The sequence below is a fragment of the Scedosporium apiospermum genome (assembly GCF_000732125.1).
Source record: "Scedosporium apiospermum strain IHEM 14462 chromosome Unknown SEQ_SAPIO_0096, whole genome shotgun sequence".
NCBI lineage: Eukaryota > Fungi > Ascomycota > Sordariomycetes > Microascales > Microascaceae > Scedosporium > Scedosporium apiospermum.
In genome coordinates, this window is record NW_015971797.1 from 17349 (window position 1) to 44275 (window position 26927).

Genomic DNA, 26927 nt, shown 5'->3' on the forward strand with positions numbered 1-26927 from the left:
TTTTTAATATTAGTTTTAATATCTTCTATAAAATCAATCTATTCTCCTAAGTTATTAATTTATTATTAAAATTCTATTTAGAAGTCTTTACTATAAAATATTATTTTTAATTAATTAATTTAATCTTAGGTATTAAAAATAACTTTTTATTACTTTTAGACCTATAAGTTAATATCTTAAAGGGTATAATATAATTAGTTAATTTATCCTTATAAGTTAATTAAATTGCTTTCTATATCTATATTTTATTCTACTTATATAGAATTCCTTCTACTAATACCCCCTTTTACTCCTTTCTATACCTATTCTCCTTATTTAGTAGCTTTAAACTAATACTACTCCCTTTTTAGCTAGACCCTTTACTAATAGTCCTCCTATCCTTTATTATATAGCTAGTAGCCTATTAGTAGTTCTAAGGTATTCTTTTATATCTTAGTAGTTTACTAATATAAGCTTTCTAGCTTATCCTTATTTAAACTAAATTATTAGATAGGTCTAGTATATAGAATTATTTCCCCTCTAATTTTTACTAATTCTTTTAGTTCTAGTTTATATATAAATTATTATAATAAGTATAGTATTTAATAGTAGTATTAATATACTTCTAATATCATGATAAATATTTTATCCAGAAGATTATAATGGGTTTTAAACTTTTTTAGTAGTTCTTATTAAATTTCTTTAATATAGTTTTTAATTTCTAAGATCTTAGTAATCTCTTCTTATTATATTATCTTAAAAGTTTAAAGTTTCTTAAAGTACTATCTAGCTCTATCTTTTTTACTTTAGTAGGTAGTATAGCTATTATTATAGTATATAGTCTATAATAAGGATTTATAATTAGCTATATTAGCTTTTAGTTATTAAGCCTTTCCTTTAAGTACTAGTTTTTAAGTTTTCTTTTTATTAAGCTTCTTATAACCTAACTTAAGCTTATACTTTATTTAGTATTCTTATATAAAATATTTATACCTTCTATATAGAAAATACTTACTAATCTTATCCTTAAGTAACTTAGAAATAATATTCTTATTACTAATTTCTAGTTTTATAAGTTTAAAATAAGTTCCCTATAAGATATTACTATTACTTTATTTCTATTTAGTATTAATAGAAGCCTATAGTTTATAGGCCTTTACTATAGTACTTTAGCTTTACTTTTATTATTATTATTTATATAGTTAGTTATTAATTTTAATAGAAATCCTTATAGCTTTTACTAGTTCCCTTTATATTTATCTAATATTATAATCTTAAGCTTTAGTCTATTAAATACTTATAATTAGATAGTAAGTACCTAGGGGATTCCTTATATTTCTAGGTTATTATAAAGTTACTAGATTATCTATTCTATATAAGTAATATATTAGTTAAATTCCCTATTCTTTTTATTCTAGTAAATAGTAAACTTATCAATTTTTACTAGTTTCTTATTAATATCTTTTACTTTAGTAATCTAATCTTCAACCTTACTATATACCTCTTTAATAGTAATAGTATAATTATAGTCATTATTAAAGTCTTCTCTATTATCTATAAGTAGAGTAGTTACTTTTTATATTTTAACTTTATTATCTAACTTAGAGTTTAGAGTAGTAGGTAGCTTTCCTTTTTTAAGTACTATAATTCCTAGATATTAATACTACTTAATAAAATTACTTATTAAATAAAAGTAGTTAATATATTATAATTTTAATATTAACCTATTTATAATATTAAATAAATATAACTAGTAATAAGATTAAAGTAATTATTTATTAATAATAAAATAAGGTAGTTAAATAGTATTTATAAGATATAAGTAAGAAGTATATATTTAAGTATAATTATAGCTAAATATAGTGTTATACTTAAATATATACTTCTTACTTATATCTTATAAATACTACTTAATAAAATTACTTATTAAATAAAAGTAGTTAATATATTAACTACTTTTATTTAATAAGTAATTTTATTAAGTAGTATTAATATCTTTTACTTTAGTAATCTAATCTTCAACCTTACTATATACCTCTTTAATAGTAATATAGTTATAATTATTCTATTAAGTAAATATAACTAGTAATAAGATTAAGATATTATCTATAAGTAGAGTAGTTATTTTTTATATTTTAACTTTATTATATACAAGTATAGAAATATAAGGGTTTCTTTTAATAATTAAGAGAATATATCTAATTTAGTTAAGACTAATACTATATAGCTACTTAGATTATAGTTCTAATTTTACTAAAGCTTAGTATCTATATCTAGTTTATCTTTTAAAACTCTCTAGTAGTTACTTTAAGTATAGGAATATAATTTTAATATTAGCTTATTAATAAGCTAGTATTAGGATTATAGTAAGCTAAGGTAATCTAGATTACCTTAGCTTACTATAATCTAAGTAGCTATATAGTATTAGTCTTAACTAAATTAGATATATTCTCTTAATTATTAAAAGAAACCCTTTTATTTCTATCTAGAATCTTAAAAAACAGGCTAATATTAAAATTATATTCCTAATACTAGCTTCTTAATAGCCACCAGTGATCACCCAAAATACCGTTTCTAGCCCTACAAATTTGACATTTCTGTGCTATACTGCACCCAACAGGGTTCCGTTCAACATATCGCCAGGCTTTATTATTTCCCCACACCCGTATCGCCAATCTTTACATCTCCCACATCCCGCCACCCGCATCCGTCCCGCCATGTTGCCGGCAACATGGCGGGACGGATGCGGGTGGCGGGATGTGGGAGATGTAAAGATTGGCGATACGGGTGTGGGGAAATAATAAAGCCTGGCGATATGTTGAACGGAACCCTGTTGGGTGCAGTATAGCACAGAAATGTCAAATTTGTAGGGCTAGAAACGGTATTTTGGGTGATCACTGGTGGCTATTAAGAAGTAATTTCTACTACATCCGCGTGAGCCTAGTATTTCAGGCACAGATGGCATTCGACACACCCCTACGAAGTACTTCGTAGAGGCGGCCAGAGACTCGGGACGAAGAGAGTCAGCGTCCCAGCCAACCACTGAGACAGGTGGTTTTTTTTTTGGGGGGGGGGTTGGGTTCGGTTTCTTCGATGACCGGATTTCCTCCAACCCTCTCTGAATGGAGAAAAATGGAGTAAACTTGGGCAAAGTACCTCGACTCCTCCCTTTCCGCTGTTCTCCTCCGAACCTGCCGTTGCAGCCTCCACCGTTACTTCGTGCCATCTTGAGGCAGATAAGACAATGGTGTGGGTTCGAGCGTGGACAATTAGTCTCGGGTGAGCATTCAACGTTCAATGCTCACCCGAGACTAATTGTCCACGCTCGAACCCACACCATTGTCTTATCTGCCTCAAGATGGCACGAAGTAACGGTGGAGGCTGCAACGGCAGGTTCGGAGGAGAACAGCGGAAAGGGAGGAGTCGAGGTACTTTGCCCAAGTTTTCTCCATTTTTCTCTATTCAGAGAGGGTTGGAGGAAATCCGGTCATCGAAGAAACCGAACCCAACCCCCCCCCCTTTTTTTCCGGGGGTCCCCCCCCCGGGGGGGGGAGCTTCCGAATGTCGGGTCTCGGGAAGTGGGTGGGGGGAGGGGGGGGGCTCCCGATTTTGGGGGCCCGGGAAAAAAAAAAGTGATCGAAACTTTTTTGGCCCCACTGTACGCCCCAGCACTATGGAGTGTCCGAGCTTGGGCGAAGAGGAATCTAGGCCTATTTCCAACCCAGATGCGCATCGAGACTAACAGGCAATAAGGAATACTCCCGCGTAGCCTAGTAAAAACCTTGGGTTTGTAATAAAACAAAACAACAATGTAAAAGCAAACGTACCGCCCAGTCCTGCATAATGTATACCCAAACACGGCAAGTCATACTCTTTCCGGAGCGCTAGAGCTAGGCTTCCATACCAGATCATGTGCAGAAGTGACCATATAGTCAAACAGAGCCTTCAACGAAGGTCCCGTAACGTTGTGAGGGGTATCGCGCTCAAGGTGCAGCTTACACGCGCGTAGGTGCTCTAGGTCCGCTCGAGCAGCCAAGTGTAGCGGGTTCCTACAGATGTTCCGGTATAGGACGGCCATGGCTGCCATGTAGTTTGTGGTTTGGAAGCTTTCACATTTTGTCAGTAGTTGCCTAAAGTGTTAGGCGATCATGGACTTGCCTAATCACAAATACCCTTTCGCCTTGGAGGTCCCCAGCACCACTATTAACACAGAGTTAGCGACGAATAAGAACGCCCAAATTTCCTCAATTAAACTCACTCGTTCAGTTCGTTTATAAAAGACCGCGCGCTCTCGACGCATAGTCTCTCACTTGCACGTATTCTGGACGTGAGAAGTTCGGTGGGGCCTGTGGCTATATATGCCGGCCGCAGAGTTATAGCCGCCCAGTGGATGGCCCTTTGTAGGTTGAAATATTCCAGATGCATCAGCAGTACGTGTATATAGCGGTCGCTGGAAGTAAGGATCAGGTTTCCTGGCCGGCAGGAAGTGGGTAAGCCGTCCTTCCACGCCATGAGATCATCATCAACCTTGACGATCGCCTCGTGTCGGGATAGGGCCGTGTCTCTGGAATGCATGATGTTGCAGAACCGATTTTGGATTTGATTTAGCTGACAGGTCCAGGTGTATACCTGGGAAAAGGTCGGAAATGAAGTGCCGCCGCCGATGCCAGCTTCCGCGAGTATGGTTTCCCTGTCATAACTTGCATCTGTTACGCCTGGAGGTCTACCCTGTGAGAGAGACAATGTTCTATCGATGCGGGTCAGCACGCCGATCACTTCGTCGCCTACGATAGCTGAAGTTGACAAAACTGAATAAAATACTGACGCATCAAAACTGAAGGCTATCCACCACAGCCGAGAGCGTAAGCGCAGCTGGGATGGAGAGAGGTCTATTTCAGCCGGCGTTTTCCTGTGCAGACCTAGTGACATGGCGATGCGCAGAGCAAGTCCGCAGAAGACCCACGCCATCCCGCATCTACCGAAATACAAATTACGTGCCACCTAAAAGAGTTAGTGCTTGGGCATCGTCTAATCAATGTGTTTCAAGAAACCCACGTACATGTAACAAAAGAATCTGTAAAGAGCCCTCGCAAGGTGTCGCTATAGAGTCATGAATCATAGACCACGCCTTTTCGTAGGTAGTTTCCGCGAGGTTATCGTTTTCGTTTTCGTTGTCGTTGCCAGCGTCAGACTTGTTGGACCCGTGCCTCATGCTCAGCCGGCCAATGGACACTACCAAGAGGAAGATGGAATAGTCGAGGATGCCAAGCATATGTCGGCTAGGCCCGTACAGGGTTTCGACATTGGTTCGGTAGGATTCTTCGTCGACGATCGGATAGAAATCGTTGAGGTTTCGAAAGTAGGCTGCTTAGACATTTAGCTGCATTCTCATTGCGTATAGACCACGCGAATTGACGTGCCGTCGATGCTATCCATGGCCACTTCACGAGGCGGCAGTTGCTGCGATTCAATGTCGAAAAGGGACATGATACCAACTTCGTCGACGTGCGGCCCCGCCTCGATAAGAAAGCCCATCGTACTCGCACTGATGGGTGCCTTTTGACTCTCAATGCCATCTTTTAGGCAGAGAGCTAGAGTAGCGCCTACCGAGTTAAGACCTGTTGATACTAGGCATTAGAAAAAGCGACAAGAGCCAATACGCGGCACCGCTTAAAAAACAAACCGATGTAGTTGGCGACTGTTTCATCCTTCCGTATGAACACGCCGGCCGGCACGGATCGCCTCACGTTCTCTCCATCGGCATCCCTCTTCGTTAGCAACTCCAGACTCGAAACCCTTCCATTCGCAGAATTGGTCGTCGATCGAGGAGGAGAAGCAAAGTATCTGGCAACCCCGACTGGGGAATGCGCTTGCAAGACACGGTCCGTGGCGCCGCTTAAGGGAGCGTGCCCGGGCACGGGGATAGGCGCGGCACCGAGATCGGTGAGGCTGGGCAGCATGGGCCGCTCCATGTCCCAGAAGTTTGATGACACGCCGATGCCCAGCTGGCGCAAAACGTGCCCAAAGTCCTGCGTTGATCCATCTTGGCCATAGTTCTGCTCGGGCGTCCAGTGGGCCGGCGCGATGAGCTCGTCCTCGAGATTGCAGTGTGTCGGAAGCGCCGGATCGATCCTCATTTCGGTGGTGGGCTCATCTGCTACTTCTGGCGTCAAGTGGTCGATCCAGGGCATCCCTGGCTCCGCGTCGGGGTTTGCGCCGTCCTGGCTTGCGCCGTCCTGGCTTGCCCGGCTGGATGCCATCGCACCAGTGGCCCGCCGGGGCCCGTCGCGAGTCGTACATTCGGCATTATAGAGCTGACAGTTTAAACAAGGGCGTTGATTTGGCGTACACTTGAGCTTTAAGGACAACAGGTCAGTATTAGACTCCTACTACGCTTCTCAGGGGTCGCATAATGAGATGTGGTTAAGGACATTGAAAAGAAAAAAAAATTAAATAAAATAAAATAAAAATCAAAAACGGAAGGCTGAATACACACCCTTTTTTTTCCGGCAGTACTCGCACGCACGAGCAACCCTTTTGGCTCGCGGAAACCGGGGCGTTGCGTCTGTCATTATGCCCTTCCTTGCCGTATTGTTGGACCCAACGCTTGAAGAGGCGAGTAATCCGGGGTCCCGCCAAGCTTTTAAAGAATGTGCGGGGAGGATCTAAACTTTGCATTATGCTTTGTGCGAAAGAAATGAGCTAGTGCTAAAAGGGCCTAGCAGTACAGGTGCGTAGCAGTGGATGGGGTCGCTAACCGATCTCGACTGCTGGTAATGTCTGGGGAGCGGGGGCTTCTTCTCATTGGCTAGTAGACTCGAATGCATGGTTTACCGAGTATGCGAGGGTAGAGCTGGAGGTGTGTATTATTTTCAACTAACCTATTCTGGGCTTTCTGGACTCTCAACAAGCTACGGCTTTGTGGCAAGGCTTTTCAGCTCCATGCCATAGTCATTACCATTAGGAATGCGCTGGACTGTATGGATATGATACTTAGCGGGCTCCCGGTTTGTAAGAAACACGCTTGAGTGATGATCAAACTCAAAAAGGGCCACTGGACTCTGGATGCGGTAGTAGAACGGATCTTCTGGGCCGTAGCCCCCGATCCAGGAGAAATACGTCTCCGGTAACCAGGCACGGATCTGCTTAAGCCTTGCCTCCAGAGGTTTTGGGGGTAATAGTGCTAGGAATGCCTCGACTACGGCCATCAGCTTCTGCTGATTTTCACAGTCCATGTCGGATGCCACGACCCCTTCATATGGAATCACTCTATTGTCCTGGAACGCGCCCGCGAGATGCCTCTAAAGGAAATCAACGATTAGGAAAAATGCACTGTGAGTAGTTACGACGAAGGACTTTGTGGGTGATACCTGGTCCGCCAAGTTCCAGCGGCCGTCTGGCATGGCGTCGTCGTGTAGATTCGCATATGTTTGTGCCTTCCTCTGAAGATCTGGAGGGAGAGATTGCATGAGCTCGAGACCCAGCTCGCCTTCTTTTGCGCAAATCTCGATGCCTTTATCGGGACCTGAGTCGATAGCCTTCACTGAATTAGCTCGACACACACACACAAATAAAAATAAAAATAAAAATAAAAAAAAAGAAGATAAAGAAACCCTAAAGTCCGTCATCGGGTGAGATACGCACATTGGGCTCGGCACCAACAAACACGGGGCCGACGACTATCTGTCGTCCTACAATGAAGACATTTAGACAGAGGTGGTGACCGAATAGCATGTAATGCCATGGCTTTGTCTCTGACGGTTCACTAAAAACCGTAAACCTATCGATGATTAGTCTACGATGACGTGGTGCGCATGTGGGATCTCACCAGTAGCTCTTTTCGTTCAAAATGGCCTCACAGCTGCACAGCTCACCAAGGAACTTGTTTGTCTTCATCGCCCCGGCTATCTTGGCGAACCCCTTATCGCTGAACGACTTCTTCAGAAGCGCTATAATTAAGTCGACCTTGGCCTGCTGCAGCTGTTCGAGGTGGACACTACATTGGAAGAGAACTAGCTCAGGGTTACTCCATTTCCGGCTGATCAGGAGTAAATTGGAGAATTTAACGTCAGTGACAAGTTCCTTGAATCTTGCCTTTCGAAAGAATCTCCGAAGGTAAGTTGAAAACGAACCAGTCTTCAGACTCCAAGTCGCGAACAGCAGCGCTCTTCTCGCCAGGGCTCAGCGATGCAATGACGGCCGTGGCAGCATCGACCTAATACCAATACATGTCTTAGACACCTAGCGATAGAATCACTTTAACGAAGCGGTAAATTACTATTTCCTGTGTTGGCGCGCCTTCATCTTGGAGACGGTAGAGCCCCCCTCTTTTGACGCCGTTACTTGTGATGCCGTAAAATCCGGCAGCCAAGTTCTCCTTCCAACCATTCCATATCGCCTGGAATGATGGGCCGTTGATGACTTTCTCGGAATAAATATATGGATCGCTGATATCAAGACCTTGTCTTTCTGACCAGCCTTTCAACAGTGTGAGGCATGTTAGCTACATTTCTTGTCACGTTTGGCACTAAGCTAGATTGATGAGCGGATACTTACCCTCCTTAGGGAGGTGTTGGCGGTATGCGCTTTCCTATTGATCGGAAGCGATGGTCATGGTGAACAACTGGATTGTGTTATTAACCTCGATGGATTGGTTCTAGAATGTGCATCTATTAGAGAGGTAGGAATATATATCGACAACCTCGACTATACAGGTAGAATGTGGCCCTTGAAAACAGTTCATCATCCAACACTCCGTCCCCACCAGGAATGCCAAAAAAAAAAAAAAAAAAAAAGGCCAATACCCGCGCAAGCTGTCTGAGGCTCCCCAAGCCCCGGCTGTGGCTCCACGGAAACCGTCGAACTCCCCCGTGACCATGTGGGTTGATTGTATTATCTAGCGCATGCCTTCCCCGGAATCACTAGGATACCCTGCGTCATTGAATGGGAATTTCCCTCTCCAGTTCAACGTATTTATTTCAGTAATCCCAATGCATCGCTATTAGCGCATGATCACACGATTGCGACCCTAGACAAGATCACAAGATCACCTAGCCAACCCCCCCCCCCCGCCCCCCTAAACCCTCTCTCTCTCTCTTTCGAAATGGCCGCCGCTAAGTCGGAGGATTTCAACGCCAAGTATACCGATGCCAACTTGGCCTCGGATGCGGCACCCTACGATTCTGAAAGGCTCTGTAATTTAGTGAAGATACTCGAGGATGCCGACAATGGGAGCATCAGCACAGCAGCTCCAGCGATACTCGTAAGTACTCACAGTTTCTCTTAACAAAGTGTTTACACTCACGGAGTATACTGCAGGCCGGAATGTTATGTGCCCAGAAAAGAGGGGATGCCGTTCCGAAGCTGTACCGCGACATCGTGAGTGGAAAGTCGAACAATGACAAGAAAGCTATATTCTTTGGTATGAAACGCGCCACGAATCTTACGTGGGCGTTTGTCGGTCTACCGAACTGTATTCCGGCGTGCCTGGGCCTTATCAATGAGCTGCGGCGAGACAACATTGCAGTTCCAAGTGAGGTTGACCGGTTCGTCACTGAATTCGCCTCCACGAATCAAGCCTTGAATCTACGGCTAACTCGGGTTGTTATCAGCGCACCTTTCAATGAGGTGGATTGGTCTACTAAAGGCAAAGAAACGAATCGCCAAATCTATCGAGCAGTGGGAAATTCCGAAGTTGGGCAAATGATTGCCCAATACTTCCCAGAATTGTGTACGAGACCGACACACGGCTTCGATCCATTCACTTCTCTAACAGACAAATACTAACTATCTGGTAGCATATATTGCTAATGCCGCCGTGTTTGGGTATCTCATCGGCGGTTCTGTGAAGGAACAGGCCCTCCCGCTATGTGAAATCATCGTAGCCGGTGCCATTGCGGCGATGGGTGCTACAAGGCAGGCGAGAAGCCACTTCAAAGGCTCCATGGGCTTGGGGATATCCCAAGCGGCTGTGGACGCCGTGTGGGGAGTTGCCCAACAGGTAGCGGCTTGGAATACGACAAAGCTGCCCGGGGATATCAATGTTGCGGCGCTAGCAGAGGAAGTTAAGGCGAATCTGGCGCAGATCATGGATGGCCCATCGAGCTGAAAGCGTGCGAGCCCGTAGTGGCTGGCCTGGCCAATAGACAGACGGGTTAGAATTAGTTCTACAAGTACCAAGGTAGCGCGTTGCAAAATCAGGATCATAAATACAATGCAGATAATTACGAAAAAAGTAACGGTACATAGGACGGCGCCAACTGAACGGGGCCAGGCTTCCCCGGAAGTCTCTGTGGTTGCAACCAAGGCTATCGAGACGAGTGCACTTGAACCACCTGTTGGATTCGGTTGTAATTGTTCTGTTCACGTATTCATGTTCTATTGGGAAGTAGCGGTCCCTTCTAAGAGAGCTTATTACAATTTCCTACTGATTTTTCAACAGATGAAGTGTTGCAGAATCGGGTGTTGGAGAATCGGCCCCTTAAAGCAGACTTCGAACAGCCGCTTCCGGGGAAAACGCCGCACAGCGTTCCGGGGAATTGCCTTTGCTATACCTCACTCTGGCTGCTAACCCAAAAGGGAAGAATAGGGAAGCGGATGATCATTCGCCTGGTCTATTCCCCAACTTCCCGGACATCAGACCAGTCCACCAATTTCATAGCCTTCCAGTGGACAATGGAATGTCGGATCCTCTTGCCCCAAAAGAACAGAGGGATCCAGAATGCGTACACTACAAAGGTGATACCAGCCATTGCTCCGAACGAACCTCCGTATCCAGACTTTTTAATCCAAGGATTAACATAAAAGCCAAGAAGGAAAGAAAATGCGGCTGTAGTTTAGAACACAAAACAAAATTAGCAAGTCAAACCTCAGGTTGTACTGGTAGAATAGGCGTAAGGGTTACGTTTGAAGCCCATCTGCGTCACAACGACCTCGCCAGCAATGGGACGGAAGGCATCCACGGTGTAGGCCAGTGAGACATTTCCTACTATGACGAGGCAAAAGCCGACTGCTTTGCAGATCAGTATTCATAGCGCTTGTGATAATAGTAATAGGGGGCGGCTTCAACTCACATATCCCTAATGCAATGGTAGGCACAATCCAGTGTAGTTGGTAATTGAGACCGAGGCCGTACAGGATTATGGAGACAGGCATGAGAACCATTCCAATAACCATGGTTGGTAGTCTCATCTCCCCTTCCCGAATTCCGCCATTCCTCCTCGTAAACATGTCTGCAACGCGATCCGAGAGCTTCCCGGCGAAGGGCATACCGAGCACACATCCAATTAAGTTGGAGAGCCACACGAGCCCAATATGCCAGGTCGTGAAGCCGTAGACGACCGTGAACGACGAAGCCACGCTGGTGCTGATGGCCACGGTAAAGCCAACATTGACGCCCAACACGAGGATGGCCCAGAGGACGGGTGGGATGACGAGCATGACAACTGGCCGGATAAAGATAAGCCAGAGACTTTCCTCAGTTTTGCGACCGGTGAACATGTTGAGTGACTGTCGCCACGGTGCCTTTGATGCTGTTTCCTCACGCTGTTGGCTACCCTCGACGTGGGCGACAAGCCCCCCAGTCTTGGAAATGTCGCCGATTTCATCCGCAGGGTCGGGGTTGGACTGGCTTTCTCGCCGGTACGCCGTCTCGGGCATCGAGAGAGCAATCAACAGAACGAGAAGACCAAGGATTCCGGTGCCAACGTAGTAAATCACTCGCCAGTCCTCACGAATCGAAATGAGGCCGAAATGAGTCCGACAACCGCGGAGCCTGCTGCTCCGCCTGCCGCCAGAGAGATAGTACAGAGGCTCATCACAGCACCCCATTCGTGCAGGAAAAATATGTCAGATACGGTAAGCGGAGCCACGCACTCGGCCGACCCGGAGACACCCAGCCCATCAGCAGCCGCGCAGCCAGCTCGCTCGGAAATGAAGTTGCTCTGCCCGCCCAAATGGTCGTTGCAAGATATAGGGCGAAGGAAGACGTGTAGACGGGTCGGCGGCCATACTTTACGGCTAGGGGCATCCATACAAGGTTAGACACCCCTTGCATGAGCGCTGCACCGGAAAACAAGTACGAGGTTTTAGTGATGGCGTGCTGGAAGACGGCAATCTCGGTCGGTGCTAGACTGGCCGGATCTTCTGGGTTGGGTGGCATTACTCCAAACAGATCGATGGCCATTTCCACGAGAGTGACGGAGGGCCCAACATTGAGAAACGTCGCGAGGAAGAGGGCTGCGCTCGTAAGGCCAGCCAGGTAGTATCGGTAAGATTTGGGCCTAATGAGGCGAGCAAGTTAGTTGTTACGAAGGTACACACTCGCCGATGAGGGTGGAATAAGTTACCAATTCAAGGGGCCTTGGGATCATTGGATGGTTGGGGAATAAGAATTGTTTCGTGGGTTCCTTCCCAGTGTAAGCGGACCGTGCCGAGGTTCCTAGTGGTCTCCTTTTCAACCATCATTGCTGTCTTTTCTGCCATTGCTGACGATGTGGTATACGAGGCACTTACACAAAATAAGGTGAGGACCTTACAAGACGAAAGGGAGTTGACATAGGGGGTGACACGCTTTATACTATCCTTGCATTGGACAACGTAAGCATCAGTAACCCCGTGTTGTGTTGCATACGTTGCGCTCGAGATATTCCGTGGAGTTGCGGTGCACCTACAGAAGTTACCCCGGAAATCCGACAGGTTGGAATCTGGGGTATGGGGTAGTATGGGGGATATGGGGTTTGTGCGGGGGGAGGCATGGCCAACACAGGTCTCCATTCTGTATATCCTGGGGTCCACCAATCCTCTTGCAGTAACCCGAGCTAAGCTCTCGGTAACAAAGTATGAGCTCCTGGGGATGAGGCCCATTGGTGGGACTCATAGTTTGGGTTGGCAATAGGTTGAACCCTTGATCCAATAAAAGTAGGCTATCATAGTGGTCACCCCAGGGACGGCGATGGCTACAAGTCAATGTTTCAGCGATTTAGTCTCCATAGCTATGTATCATGAGAAGTGGCCAATAGGGCCGGGATGTCATGGCTGAAATGTTGTGGACATCTACATCACCGAGCGGCAGGCCAAACATACAGGGATTGAAGCAGTTACTATATTCTTCAAATTTACAGGCCGTGTAATTCAAAGCTTTGCCTTATCCGACGCGGCGAACTCATCCCAGTCAATCTTCCTCAGCCCGGATTGGAATGCCGCGAGACCCTTGGAACCTTCCGCGTCTGGTCGCATCATTGCTTCGAAGATTTTCTTGATCCCTTCTTCCTGCGCCTGCGAACCTGCGGAATTCCATCCCAATTTGATCAATTCCTTCGACATTGCGGAAGCTTTAGGAGCGCATTGCCGCAGAGAGTACGTGTAACTGTCAATTGTTTGGTCCAGAGTCCCTGCATTGTCGGCTACTAAGGTGACAACACTTTTCTGCTTCAGTTCCGAGGCCGGTATGGTCCGGCCTGAGAGAAGGGCCTCTCTTGCAAAAGGAATTCCTAGCTCCCGCACCACGTATTTCGAAATTGTAGCGGCAGCTAGGCCGAGCTTTGTTTCGCTGAGAGTGATCGTCGCGTTGGGTGACGCAATCCGGATGTCGCAGGCTAACGCGAGACCGACTCCGCCGCCAAAGCAAGGGCCGTTGATCCCAGCAATCGTCACCTGGGCCGCGTCGTCAATCGCCTTGTAGAGGTCCGTCAAGAGGTTGAACTGGTCCGTAGAGGTCCTACCACCCTTTCCGACCGGGCTACCTCCCTTGGACAAGTCCATTCCTGTACAGAAGTATCTTCCGTTAGCGGTCAGAATAATGCGGGATAGTGACTTATCCCGTTTGCTGTCATGGAAAAAGGCGGTCAGTTCGCTAATCATATTGGCAGTTAGTGCGTTGCCGTTTTGGGGGTTATCGAGGATGACCTTGGCCGTCTTGCGGTCACGGAGAATAGTCAGACCCCCCGCAGCTCTGACAATTTTCCATCGGAATGGTGTCGCGAGCTGTTCTACGGGATGCGAAAGCTTTGTGGCCGTCATCTCTTGCTTCGCTAAGGTCGCGACGCCAGCCCTGCTCCCGTTTGGTATCTTGAGCAGCGAGGATATCCAGTCGCCAGTCTCAGCGAGGCGTCCTAAATCGACTCCCGTATCAATACCCGCCCCTTCAAACATATACACAAGGTCCTCGGTAGATAGGTTCCCTCGAGCCCCGGGGGCGTACGGACACCCTCCTAGGCCAGCCACGCTACTGTCGAATACCCGTATGCCGCACTGGTAGGCCTCCCATGCGTTGGCGAGTGCTTGACCGTAGGTGTCGTGGAAGTGGCCGGCAAGCTGGGAGGGTTGTATGCCGTTTGTGAGCAGAAAAGTGAGCAGCTCGCGCGTCTTTCCTGGAGTTCCGACGCCGATTGTGTCACCTAGGGAGACCTCGTAGCAACCAGCTTTGAGGAGGCTTTTCACGCAATGAAGGACAGCCGTGTGGGGTGTAGGACCATCATAGGGGCATGCGAAGATGCAAGAAATATAACTAGCCCGAATGTTAGTTGGCCTTTTACGTGACAAGCAACACGCATTCTGGGTGGCTGAGCCGTACTTACCCTCGCACGGCTACACCGTGACTCTTGGCCGCTTTCGTCACCTCAGCTGCTCTTTGGAGGCCTTGCTCGACGGTACAATTGACGTTGGCCCTGCTAAACCCTTCCGTCGCACTAATGAAGACTGCAACTTCTCGGACGCCGTACTTTAACGCTTGCTGGAATCCCGTCAAATTTGGGACGAGAACCGGAAGACGAAGCTCGGGATTCCTGATAAGACTCAGTATGCTCGGGTTCGTGAGAACTTGGTCGTGGTCCGCTAACTGGGGGATGGCCTTGGGCGAGACGATAGACGTAAGCTCGACCGTGCCCAATTTCGCTGCCACGAGACGTTCGATTAACTCGCGCTTAATCGGCGTCGGCACATGGGCACGAATATTTTGCAGGCCGTCGCGCGGGCCGACTTCGACAATGCGCACGGCAGCTCTCCCCGACATCTTCATAGCCATAGTTGGGAGGCCTTAACTCGGATTCACGTCTTTCGGGGCTGCCTTCGCCCCCTTGAATTAATAAATCTCGGGATACACTCATCCTACTCGCTCGGGCGAACATACTCCATGTAGCTCGACTTCCGACCCGAGCTGTCTGGTTTCGGACTAGCCTGAGATCGAATCGGTAGAGCAGTAGTGTAGGCGTGCGGGGAACGGGCGTAATTGGAAATCCCGCGGACCGTGGCATCGGGTGAGCAGTTTCCGTGGAATCATTCAGCGGTCGAGGAATCCGTGACACCCTGTTGTCCTCAAATTGGGGGGGGGGGAGGGAGCCGGCTGCGTTATCAAATTTTTTGGGGTTTCAATTTATATATCTATTTAAAATTCTTATTTTTTTTTTCTTCATTTTTATCTTTTAAGCTCGTCGGAGGTAAATTGCAGAAATAATACCCAGCATGGCGAGTTCATTTCCGATACAGAAAACGAACGGTTCGCTGAGCCAAGCTACAGCGAAAGCGTGGGAGGCGCTGCTCGAACAGCACTCTCAGGCCCTCGAGACAGCTAGCAGTGAGGGAACCGCCGCCTCTCAACAGCGCCATCGAAGCAGAGGCCAATTACTCGGTATGCGGAAATTGCAAATGTAGACTTGGTTCCTGATCTTCTACTGACAGCTTTCCTAGCGCGAGAACGCGTCAACCTGCTCCTCGACTCGGATTCTCCGTTCCTCGAACTATGCGCCTTGGCGGGCCATGATCTCGAGGATTCATCCCCATGTGCGTCTTTGGTTGCTGGCATTGGCACTGTCTCGTATGGTTTTAAACTTGTTTGGACGACCTTTTCCGGGGTAGAGAGAGCTGACGCAAGGCAGTGGTAGAATATGCCTCGTGCTGGCTCACATACCGACGATAAGTGGTGGCGCATGGAACGAGCTTACAGGTACGTTGTGTGGCGAATGCGGCGATACCACCCCAGTCTTGCTGCAGATGAGAACTAAATGTTACGTTCAGTGTTGAAGCAGAACAGAGTCACCCAGATTGCCACGGAAAACGACCTTCCCATGATCGGACTTGTTCAGTCGGTACGAATGAGCCGGTGTCACTGCCAACCCCCCAACCCATTCTCTCTAAAACAATGCATGCACTGACAAGGGTCTCCAGGCCGGCGTTTTCCTTCCCCAGCAGTTCAAAGTGTTCCACAAAGGGGGACAAATCTTTCGAGATCTGGCCACCCGAAGCGCCCAAGGGAAGCCCAACTGCACCGTCGTCTTCGGATCCTCGACTGCTGGCGGAGCATATCATCCAGCCATGTCTGACTACACCATCTTTGTCGAGAACCAGGCGCAGGTCTTCCTTGGCGGCCCGCCGCTTGTTAAGATGGCTACCGGTGAGATTGTTGATGCGGAGACTTTAGGAGGGGCGAAGATGCATGGCACAGTTACGGGTCTAGCAGATCAGATTGCGACCGATGAGTAGGAGTTAACCTGCCTTGGCCCATTTCTCTAACAGTTCAGTCGGTTGACGATAGTGTTACCAAATAGGTTTGATGCGATACGAAAAGCCCGAGACTGGGTAAAAACTCTCAAGACGCCCTTGGTCAAAGAACTGAGTAGCACCGAGTCCCTTCCACCACGCTACTCACCCGCAGAGCTCTTGTCAATTGTTGACCCTGATATCCGCAAAGCTCTTAATATGAGAGAAGTGATCCTCAGAGTTGTTGATGACTCTCGATGGCTAGACTTTAAGCCATCCTTTGGACAGAATCTCATTACAGCCTGGGCTAATATCTATGGCAAGTTCCATATGAAGTCCCAAGGGAACCCCCCCAAAAAAGCTAGCTCATACTAACATACTGCTAGGTCACCGAGTGGGAATCGTAGCAAATCAGGTGCCCGTTATTAACGCTGATGAAGCAATGAAGGGTGCAACGTTTATTAAGCTATGTAATCAAGAGTAAGTACACGCCGTCTCTGGCGATGGGAGGAAGCCCTACTAACTTTTTAACCACAGAAACACACCCATAGTGTTCCTGCACAACGTTACCGGCTTCATGGTAGGTCAGAAGGCCGAAGAGTCTGCCATCATCAAGCACGGCGCCCAAATGGTCTCTGCAGTAAGCTGTTCTACCGTGCCTCACATCTCTATCATCATCGGCGCTTCCTACGGGGCCGGTAACTACGCCATGTGCGGAAGAGCATATCAGCCTCGTTTCCTGTTCTCGTGGCCGTCTGGTCGCTGTAGCGTTATGGGACCAGATCAACTTGTTGGAGTGATGGAATCTATCGGCGGCGGCAAGAATGGGACAAATGGAAGCGTTGGAAAGGCGAGGAAGTCAAGCGAGGAGCTTCGTCAGGATGTGCTCAGAGATGGAAGCTGCTATTGCACCAGTGCTGTGCTCCTTGACGATGGCGTTATCGACCCCCGGGATACACGCGATGTCCTGGGCGTGTGTTTGGATATCACGGCCTGTTCGGGTTCACAGGGAGCACAGAGTCATCGGGGCCTGGCCAGAATGTGAACAATTGATTCGTAGAATATTTCACCCAACTTTTTAGTTCCAACTTGTGACTTGTAATGGGAGGTTTCTCCCCTTACAAGGCCGGCCCACGTCTCAACCATGTCATTGCCGTACCAGTATCTATTTAGTATCCCTCCTAAGGCAGCGCAGCAGTCAATTTAATAATGACCGGTTTGGAGAGTAATAAGATCTAGCGACAGCCACCTGACAAGCATCCATGGGCTTGGGCCTCTATGTTTCGGCTCCAAGAGCCAAAAATCTTTCAAGCAGTCTTATCACTTCAGAGATACTGCCGGCGTATTTGATGCTTCGGGTTTTCAAAACCGCACCGATAATCTGTTGCCGTATTCCGTTCCGGGGAAGCATAAGCCGCTAATGCACCCTAGCCTTTCCCGCGTGTGGGGGAACAACATGAGAGCGTGGAGAAAAGGGCCATGTTTAAATAGTTTAGATAATATCATGTTCCATCACGGCTCCACTCTGAATATAACCTCTTCATCTCACTTCTATCCTTATTGGTTGACTTCTTTTTTTTTTTTTTTTTTTTTCCTTTTACACACATTGGCTCCATCATGTCTGTATCTATTGATAAGGATATTGAAGTTTCCCGTATTGGGGATCGAGACGTTATCTTACAGGATGATGATCTCATCAATAGCTTCACCCCGGAAGAGCGCGCCAGAATCACTCGTAAGGTCGATATCAGATTGATTATACCAGTTGGAATCATCTTCATGGTTAGCTTGATGGACCGGACGAACATCAGTGAGAACCTCACGAGGAGTTAGTCGCCATATGTATTTCCACTAATACGACGATTACTATTACACCTCATCGGTACAAACCATTATTCTATTCTTATCCTGCTCTTCTTCGCAACTTACATCCCCACCCAACCTGTTTCCGTCGTCTTGATGCGCAAAATGGGAGCTCGGGCCTTCCTCTCCACCACGACCCTCGTATTCGGTGGCCTGACTATCGCCATGGGCTTCGCTACGTCTTGGACGCATCAGATCCCCATTCGCTTGCTTCTCGGGGTTTTTGAGAATGGTATCCTTCCGGGTGTTGCCTACTTGACGAGGTGTGTCCTGGAAAATCGGAATAGTTTCCGATACCGAGTACTAACCGCATGTGGGCATTAGTTGCTGGTATCCAAGGTTCCAGTATGCGAAGCGCAGCGCCGGATTCTTTATCATAGGGCTATTATCTTCAGCATTTTCTGGCATACTGTCTTACGCGTTTTCCCAAATGGGCGGTGTGGGCCCCGGTGCTCAGCTTGGCCAGTATGTGCCTAGCGCTAACGGAAACCTTCAACAATTGCCGGGTATTGCTGGCTGGCGATGGATTTTGTGAGTAGCCAATGGGCCATCCAGGCACTGCTAGGTGTTACCAGCTCTAATGCCACTATTAGCTTTATGCAGGGAGTCGTTACGGTTGTCATAGCAGCCCTGGCAGCTATCTTTATCATTGACTTCCCGTACGTACCTCTGACCATTCCCCTATTTCCATCTTCCTTTTTGGGCCTTTCGACCTTTCTCGAATCATATATTGGTGTTAACCGAACCCTTAGAGAGCATGCCAGCAAAGTTCGATGGCCTCCAAAGTTTCTTACCGAGAGGGAAGCTGAGCTTGTAGTAGCCCAAATTAACAAGGACCGCTCTGACGTCGCTGCTGAACGGTAAGGTTATGAAATATTATCCCAGATGATCTAACTTCTTATGTCTCACCCTAACTTGAATCCCAGTTTCAATCTCACGCGCTATCTTGCTAGTGCTTTGGATTTGAAGATATGGATGTACGCCATTATATTTGGGACTACTGCTATCAATACCTTTGGTGTCGCGTATTTCCTGCCAGTTGTTTTGAGGCAGGGGATGGGTTTTAGCACCGGTTTGTCGCAGCTTCTTGTTGCCCCCCCATACGTGGTCTCGGCTATGTGTGTATACATCTCGGCCTGGGCGGCCGATAAGTATCATTACAAGGGGTTTATGATCCTGGCATGGGCGCTGCTGAGCCTGGTAGGTAAGTCTAGAGCCCCTGACAACTGACCAGCTCTGCCTCGTTTAGAGTACCCAAGCTAACCAAGCACACAAAGGACTCTCGTTCCTCGCCCTGTTGCAAAATGTGGGAGTCCGCTATCTCGGAGCCTTCGTTGCCACATCCGGTGTCAACACAGTGACGACGTTGACAATTGCGTGGCAAGCTAACAATGTGAGGGGCCAATGGAAGCGCGCATTAAGTTCTGCGACATTAACATGGCCGGAGGAGTTGGTGCGATCATTGCACCCTGCGTCTTTAGGGGCCAGGATGCACCTCACTACCGGCCTAGGTTCTATACTTTGCTAGCCGCCGTAGGAGTAGCGTGTATCAATACTGCTCTTCTAATATGCAAGCTTTGGAGGGCAAATAGGCGCGCTGATAGGGGAGATGGTTTGGTGGAGGTCTTGAGAGTTTCAGATATGTATTGTAAACTTCCGTTCATATCGCTGATACGCCCGGGGCTTGTGCGAGCGACCAGGTAGAAGTGGTATAGGCAATGGAACTTGCCGCAAGTGAAGTGTAATACAACTTCCTGTCACTAGAGTTTCGCAATTTTGTCGTATGAGACGCTTCACGCAGAGTACTGGAATATCAACACCCAAGGTTCGGAGTTGATAGTAACGTTTATACAAAGTCAATCCACGATATTTATTCACGGAATTAAGCAACCCATTGGCAATACGGATGATGTCAAAGTTAGGATTAATCAATGGCGTACTAGATGCTACGATATCTAGAAGGCCCTGAGTCTCGGCGGCTCCCAGCCCAAATCCCAGGATGGACTGGCAACCGCCGACTCCTCCATTGAGGTATTCTCCGCGAAGACCGTTGACGTACCTCTCCCCAGTCCTTGTAATTACATAGATGGTACCGGCATTTTGAAAAGAGGGCGGTAGGGTGGTCTGGGGCGAATATTTTCACCCTCTTGTTCGCAATGGCCAGATCTACCAGGTCTAAATTGACAACTCGAATAAACGGGTTCATATAGAAAAAATGGGTAGAATACGAGCTAGTCACCTTACTTCTTTACGGCCAGAGTATGAGATGCATACCATAGGTCCCAAACCTCACAGATTGGGCTTGGCTGAAAGAACAGAGCCGCTAGCTACCAATGGTAGTAACCCACCAACCAGAATCTCCATCACACTCTTAAACGCATTGGCGATCAGGTCTCGCATCGGCACAAGAAGTTGCCCGCCACCCCGGCTATCACAAAGTCGATTCCACCCAACTCCCGTGCGCATCGTTCCACGGAGCTCTGTAGTGACTAGTGACTTGGCATCTCGAGCATCAATTGCTCCGATGCCGATAACCTTTGCACCTAGCCTCATTTTGGCTAGGTCCTTGGCCGCCATTTCTGTCTTTTCTATGTTGCGACTTACGATGCAGGCATTCGCATCGAGACAGACGCGAGCCCACACTTGCGCGGAGCAGATACTACCGACACCACCGGTACAAAAGACTACTTTGTTGTCTGGGTTATTGAAATTCAGAGTTATCCAGCGATATGATATATGAGCATTAGGAGTCTACACCTGCAACTTCATACCGAATAAGCCATCGCGCCACACGTCGCTGAGGTACGCGTCTCTTGCGAACTCCCTTGTGGCTGTCATATCGATTCGTATCCGCCCGCGGTTTTAGTGACCTGTAATTGCCAATAATGAGAGTGATATCGGCCAATAAATATTCAACTACAAGGACTAATGAGGATTTTGAATTCTCGGAATATTCATGCAAGACCAGAGTGCTGGAAAGGTAGTTGTAGGCTTTCCAAGTCACAGAAGGTCCTAGTGGGAATTCCGATTTTCTAGCTTACTTCCGCCGGATGTTCTGACTTCCGGCGGCCCATGAGAGTCCCCGGAATGGAAACTACATGCAGGCAATACCACTGTCCATCACGGCGGCAAATGACTACATTCCATCGTCGCGGGGGGCAAGCAAGCACTGCCCAAGAGCAAAGCAACCGGCAGATCCCGAGAGTATCCTCTTCAAGCAGTTAGTTCCCCGGAACCCCACAATCTTAGAGAACCCTACCCCGCTCTAATTATGGTGAAGTTAGAGCTCCCCGGCACCCGCTCGTTGAGGCTACCATTCGAGCCTCGGATCTTGGCCAGATACCAAGCCTCCCGAACGAAGGGGCCCATAATTTTCAAGTTATTGATTCCCCTGACCCTCTCCCCACCCCCACACTTCATGATCCCCACAGGCCAAATTACCACCATCCCACGATACTCCAGATGTGGAAAGAAATACGAAATTCCCAAGTTTCCGTCTATTCTGACATGTTTAGCAACGTTTATTTTAGAAAGCCCGGTCAGACCGAGTTTAGAAACCTTACCGGTGAATTTGGAAAGGGTCCCTCTCACGTAACTATTCAGGTGCCGACCCTTGAGACTTCACTATGGCCGGGAGTGCTGGTCAGTTATCCAAGGACGACAAGGAGCAACGATCACCAGAAGCGGTGACCTTGCCCATCATCCAGTACCGCCAAGCACGCCGGCGAAAACGAGCCCTTCGAGCATGCCTCACCTGCCGCGCCCGCAAAGTGAGATGCCATGTAACAGTGCTTGGAGAACCATGCACAAACTGTCGTTTTAACGAGCAGGAATGCATCATGGCAGAAGGCAATAGCAGAAAGTATAAAACCAATCCGCTCTCCTTGCCTACATTCCATGAGGTACAATACCTAATACCTGTCACAGGAAGCGGCGGATACTAGGAGATTTAATGTCCCCGATATTACCTAAAAGTGTCCCGTACGCCATGTGTAAGTCAGGTCTACAGAGCATTTCAGAGCATTTCAGGTCGGTGCACGGACTAATGGTAACAGATACAAGCAGAAAGCCGAAATCGCCGCCTTGTCAAGCGCCAAACCCGACCACACGAGTTGTTTCCCGAAGCCTACGGGACGAGAACAGCCCCCTTGGTTCCGCAAATGCCTACCTCTATGGTATTGAGCCACCATGTTTCGATAATCCCAATGCATCGAATTACATATTCAAACCCTTACCAGCCCATATTGGACCAAGTGGAATGTCAGCCCTGGTGCGGAGTGGAGCTTTGACAGTTCCCGATTGGAAAACATGTGGAGGCTTGTTGGCAGCATATATTGATTTTGTCTACCCCTGCCTACCAGCGCTTGACTTGGCAGAGTTTCTCGAGTCCTTGTCGGGCGCGCGCGGAACAGCTGGAAGCACATCATTGCTCCTTTTCCAAGCAGTCATGTTCGCAGGAGCAGCCTTTGTGGACATGAAATTACTCACGACTGTGGGTTATCTGTCGCGTATTGATGCGCAGCGTCAGCTTTTCCAGAAGGTTGAGGTATGCTATCCTCTCCTAATACTTGGAACGGACTCGAAGTAGGAGTTTCTAACATGTCTAGCTTCTCTACGAGTACGACTGTGAGCCAGATGGACTTGTGGTTACTCAGGCCCTCCTGCTCCTAACCTTCCACTACGAAAGTCCGGACGATCCCCAGGATACCTGGCAATGGGTGGGCCTCATGGCCTCCAAGGCCCTCGGTCTAAACTTGCACGTCCCGCCTGACGAAGGGAAGATGCCTGAAAGGCGGGTGCGTCTCCGGCGACGAATCTGGTGGGCAGTAGTGATGCGAGACCGTTTGATTGCGCTTGGCATGCGACGGCCATTGCATATCCCTACGAGTTACGATTATCCAATGTTGACGATCGACGACTTCGATATTGCTGAAATCCCCTGCCATATAGGTCATATTGCTTCGCGTTGTAGGTACACCGACGACCTAGACATCCAACGGCAGTTGGCGTACATGTGCATTTGCAAGGCTCGGTTGTGCGTTAACATCGGGAACATTCTAACCACGCAATATGACGTCCTATATCGCCACCGAAGCCGTCAAGGTGTAACCCAGCTAGCGTCTCCAAGATTAGTATTGAAGGCGGTGCAAGGGAGCGATCCAGACTTTGAAAGCCATCACCGGGAACTGGCCAAAAGCCTAAATTTCTTCCGGAAACACTGCTCATTAACTTTCACATGGATCGAGCCACCCTGGTTGACAGTTCAAAATATTCTGCTGCAGATGATCTACTACACTGCTCTATCGACCTTGCACCGGCCTCGGGCGCTGGGTGGTACGCGTTTGGGACCTTTTTCATCTACCGGCGCTTCCGCAAATGCGGCGGAGTCGAGGGCAATTATCCGTACAGCGGCAACGGCAATTTCGAGCTTCGCAACGGAGTTAGATAACAGGGATCTGGTCAAGTATCTACCCTTGACAGGAATTACCGTGCTTCTTCCCGCCCTCGCTACCCACCTGCTCGACCTCAAGTGCCCGGAAGTTACCATCCGAGACAAGGCGACGCAAGGATTTTCGCAGTGCATTCGAGTCCTCAACCAACTAAGGTCTACCTATATTGCCGCAGATTGCAGCGCAATATTCGTCGAACATGCGGTTCGTGCCACGAGTGCTAGGATCGCATCTCCGACGGAGAGCGTGGATTCGGCCCTTGTCGATGATTGCCTAGACGTCTTCGAAGCTGGCCACTTGTTGGACGATTTGGCTAGCATGACAGATTGGCAACGAGATCCAGATCAACAAACAAATGGGTCTAGGTTGCAAGGACCACCTATGGACGACGTGTGGTGTGATGATGATATGACAGACTTTATTAACTTGTTGTTGAACAATGACGAACCGCTTGTTGCCTGACATGAACCTGGAAGAGTTATGTTACAGGGCAGACAAGATATACTGACAAGCATGGTAACGGTTTTGTGCTTCCGCGAGGTGAGCCATGGTAACCAGAAATAAAAGAAAAGAAATTGCCAATTAAACACCTGGTCCCCAGATTTTACGTAGCTATTTTTTTTTTTCTTTCAGGATCATCCGCCATTGTGTCATATGTGTATAAACCTAAAGTACAAGGGAATTTCCAATGCGAAGTGTCAAAGGATTATGAGGCATAGCTGCGTCGCAACGCTTTCTCCAAAAAGTCGAAGCCCTTACGTTGGGTCTTCCATGTTTTCGAGCCCTTCACCATCTTCCCAAGGAACGTATGCGGCTCGCCATCTGCCTCAATAAACTCAGTCTCTACTCCTTGACTCCTTAACGCCTCTATAAATGATTGACTCAGGCGCATTGGTATCATGAAGTCGGCATTCCCGTGAACAACCGCCGTGGGAGGCCATTCTCCATGCACGTTAAGAGCAGGGTCAATAAGGCCCAATCATTCCGGGAAACCAGGCCAGATAGATTGCAAAACTTTGCCCTCGGCAATAGCTTGCATTGCAAAAGCTTGTCGTATTTTGCTATGGTCAAGTGCCTCGGTTGACGGGTTCTTGTCTTTGAGGCCCGGGTGCGCATTGGCATGCTGGCTTGAATCGCGTTGACCCTCCAGGGAAATGCCACCTATAAATGTTCCCTTTTCTGCATATAGAGATTGGAAAGCGGAAGGCGGAAGGCGGAAGATGAACTGGTAGTTTGGACTTGACCTGTTCGATTGGCTGGAGCCAAAATGGATCCTGGAAGTTTTTGGGTCCGTAGAAATCGAGGATAGCCAAAGGCGGTTGCTCCACGCCCCATGCCTGTCGAATGGCAGCCTTAAGTTAGTGTTGATTGCACTGAAATTGAGGTGGCGTCGTCCCTACCTTGTCAATGGCCTCCCGGCAGTATTCCTGGGTGAACTTCCACCAAGCCGCTTCACACCCCGAAGTCAACGAACCTCCACACCCATCAGAAGGAAGGAGAACCCTGACGGAACCTGCCGACACTACTTCCACCAGGCTGGACGACGCTACTTCCTCGTCAACTGCCCCTTTTGCCTACTGCCCCTGAAGACCTCTCTATCGGGGACCCGGCTGAACAGAGAACTCCGAAAGATGAATGGACTCGTTAGAACGACGTTTCTTCCGCCCCACCATTCAGTTCGCCACCAGAATCCTGGAGCAAGTATTCCCCCTTCTTCAGGAGTACCTCCACGACGCCCGACGACTTCTTTCCGAACCCGCCCAACGGAGGACGAAGAAAGCGCTCCAGCCCGACGAGCTCCCTCGCTGAGACAGTTCTTGTGCGCGCTCTACCACCAACCTAGGGCAGATAACCTCACCACCCATTGAGCGGAGCATTTAGCTCCCGCCAAAAAGAGGGACAGAAACCTTCGCTCTTTCCGCGCTCCTGGACTCCGCCTATCCTGCCGAAACTGCGAGAACACTGTCCACTGGGCGTCTGATGACCATTGCGAAGAGCACTTGGCCCTGGAAGAGCAACAACGCGCCCAATATGCCGCCCGGAAGATAATTAGAGACGCCCTCCACTTTCTCCTCCTTCTTTTCCTTGCCCCCGGTGCGTGGGCCGCCAAGGAAGACCTGTCTTGGGAGACTATCGGCCACACCACCCCAACAATCGTCGTCGCCGCCCTTGCTACTTCGACCCTCTTCTATGCCCAAAACCTTAAGAAGCTGTGCGGCTGGGCCCAAGGGAAACCCCCGACAGACCTGCCTAAGCTTCCCCGAGATACCCGGGACCTACTTGCGAACGTTCGAAATGTCCTGATGAGTGCCGAACTTCCCCCGGAACGGAGAGTTAAGAAAGACGAGACCTTCGCCGAATACGCCAAAAGAACCCTGGATGGCGACCTCATCGTTGTAGACAGGGCCAGAAGAAATGAACGACGCATGGGAATTGTAACTATGGTCAGTCTCGCCAAGGCGTTTGGGGACCTTATAGAAGCAGGAGCCGACCTTTCCGACAAATACGATGAACTGGAACAAGAGAAGAATTACAAAAACCTAGCGGCTACACCTTCGAGGAAATCGACGACCGATGCACACGCTGGGTTACTCGCACCGATAAGGCGGCCAATTCGAGTGACGATGCGCCACCGAACGCCGCAGAATTGGCCGAGACTCTCTTAATACATGAACCTTGGGCTGTAGAATGGGCTGCCGGACACATCGACTCAAACACCGAAGCTACCCACACTGACCAATTCCATGTTAGTGCCGAGGTGGACCCCCAGTGAGATCATCCCCGACGGAATATACGGCGGGCAATCCACCCAGGAGACGGGAATCCCAAAGGGGTTTGGTAGAACTTTACTCCTGGCTATTGGTGTGCCAATATTATCTGCATTATTCTTAGCCGCCCTTCTATGGGCCATGATTCGTTATATCCCTGAAGACAAGAAGAGCTCGGAACAGCAAACAACTGGGGATCCGTCAGAACCGACGGTTGGCGTGATTGAGAAATGAACGTTGAGCAGAATTGCATGAATCGAAGCCCGAGCTAGTGCGCAGGACGTTTAAATCTTTTTACATCCTACTTACATCTGTACACAAGATAATAATAATGATTCCTCTTCCTTCTACTCACAAGTTCAGCCAGTACAGTTCAGTGAGTTCAGTCGTTACT

The 26927-nt window shown here is 48.2% G+C and overlaps 8 protein-coding genes across 8 annotated transcripts; 4 read left to right on the forward strand and 4 right to left on the reverse strand.

The window, feature by feature from the left end:
* Window positions 1-3844: 3844 nt before the first annotated feature.
* SAPIO_CDS4963 (uncharacterized protein) lies at window positions 3845-6239 on the reverse strand (the record flags this gene model as incomplete). The annotated part of the gene is made up of 6 exons (XM_016787387.1): window positions 3845-4085; window positions 4152-4179; window positions 4899-4980; window positions 5039-5343; window positions 5520-5597; window positions 5663-6239. 6 exons carry the CDS (start codon window positions 6237-6239, stop codon window positions 3845-3847), a joined length of 1311 nt encoding a protein of 436 aa, XP_016642889.1.
* Window positions 6240-6890: 651 nt separating this feature from the next.
* SAPIO_CDS4964 (uncharacterized protein) lies at window positions 6891-8857 on the reverse strand (the record flags this gene model as incomplete). The annotated part of the gene is made up of 7 exons (XM_016787388.1): window positions 6891-7280; window positions 7350-7504; window positions 7854-7975; window positions 8112-8194; window positions 8258-8457; window positions 8536-8569; window positions 8855-8857. The coding sequence occupies 7 exons, from the start codon at window positions 8855-8857 to the stop codon at window positions 6891-6893; spliced, it is 987 nt and encodes a 328-aa protein (XP_016642890.1).
* A 225-nt stretch (window positions 8858-9082) lies between these two features.
* Window positions 9083-10087, forward strand: SAPIO_CDS4965 (uncharacterized protein; the record flags this gene model as incomplete). The annotated part of the gene is made up of 4 exons (XM_016787389.1): window positions 9083-9241; window positions 9298-9524; window positions 9591-9709; window positions 9777-10087. The coding sequence occupies 4 exons, from the start codon at window positions 9083-9085 to the stop codon at window positions 10085-10087; spliced, it is 816 nt and encodes a 271-aa protein (XP_016642891.1).
* A 760-nt stretch (window positions 10088-10847) lies between these two features.
* SAPIO_CDS4966 (uncharacterized protein) lies at window positions 10848-12536 on the reverse strand (the record flags this gene model as incomplete). Its single annotated transcript, XM_016787390.1, has 4 exons — window positions 10848-10987; window positions 11052-11764; window positions 11835-12260; window positions 12493-12536. The coding sequence occupies 4 exons, from the start codon at window positions 12534-12536 to the stop codon at window positions 10848-10850; spliced, it is 1323 nt and encodes a 440-aa protein (XP_016642892.1).
* Window positions 12537-13110: 574 nt separating this feature from the next.
* SAPIO_CDS4967 (3-hydroxy-3-methylglutaryl-coenzyme A lyase/3-methylglutaconyl-coenzyme A hydratase) lies at window positions 13111-14989 on the reverse strand (the record flags this gene model as incomplete). The annotated part of the gene is made up of 2 exons (XM_016787391.1): window positions 13111-14485; window positions 14556-14989. The coding sequence occupies 2 exons, from the start codon at window positions 14987-14989 to the stop codon at window positions 13111-13113; spliced, it is 1809 nt and encodes a 602-aa protein (XP_016642893.1).
* A 449-nt stretch (window positions 14990-15438) lies between these two features.
* On the forward strand, window positions 15439-17497 carry SAPIO_CDS4968 (uncharacterized protein; the record flags this gene model as incomplete). The annotated part of the gene is made up of 8 exons (XM_016787392.1): window positions 15439-15604; window positions 15664-15790; window positions 15894-15919; window positions 15991-16061; window positions 16141-16451; window positions 16521-16787; window positions 16839-16846; window positions 17004-17497. 8 exons carry the CDS (start codon window positions 15439-15441, stop codon window positions 17495-17497), a joined length of 1470 nt encoding a protein of 489 aa, XP_016642894.1.
* Window positions 17498-18420: 923 nt separating this feature from the next.
* On the forward strand, window positions 18421-20808 carry SAPIO_CDS4969 (uncharacterized protein; the record flags this gene model as incomplete). The annotated part of the gene is made up of 8 exons (XM_016787393.1): window positions 18421-18578; window positions 18640-18846; window positions 18909-18974; window positions 19068-19175; window positions 19242-19519; window positions 19593-19708; window positions 20275-20370; window positions 20671-20808. 8 exons carry the CDS (start codon window positions 18421-18423, stop codon window positions 20806-20808), a joined length of 1167 nt encoding a protein of 388 aa, XP_016642895.1.
* Window positions 20809-22762: 1954 nt separating this feature from the next.
* On the forward strand, window positions 22763-26431 carry SAPIO_CDS4970 (uncharacterized protein; the record flags this gene model as incomplete). The annotated part of the gene is made up of 5 exons (XM_016787394.1): window positions 22763-22861; window positions 22923-23111; window positions 23598-24130; window positions 25443-25584; window positions 25640-26431. The coding sequence occupies 5 exons, from the start codon at window positions 22763-22765 to the stop codon at window positions 26429-26431; spliced, it is 1755 nt and encodes a 584-aa protein (XP_016642896.1).
* Window positions 26432-26927: the final 496 nt, after the last annotated feature.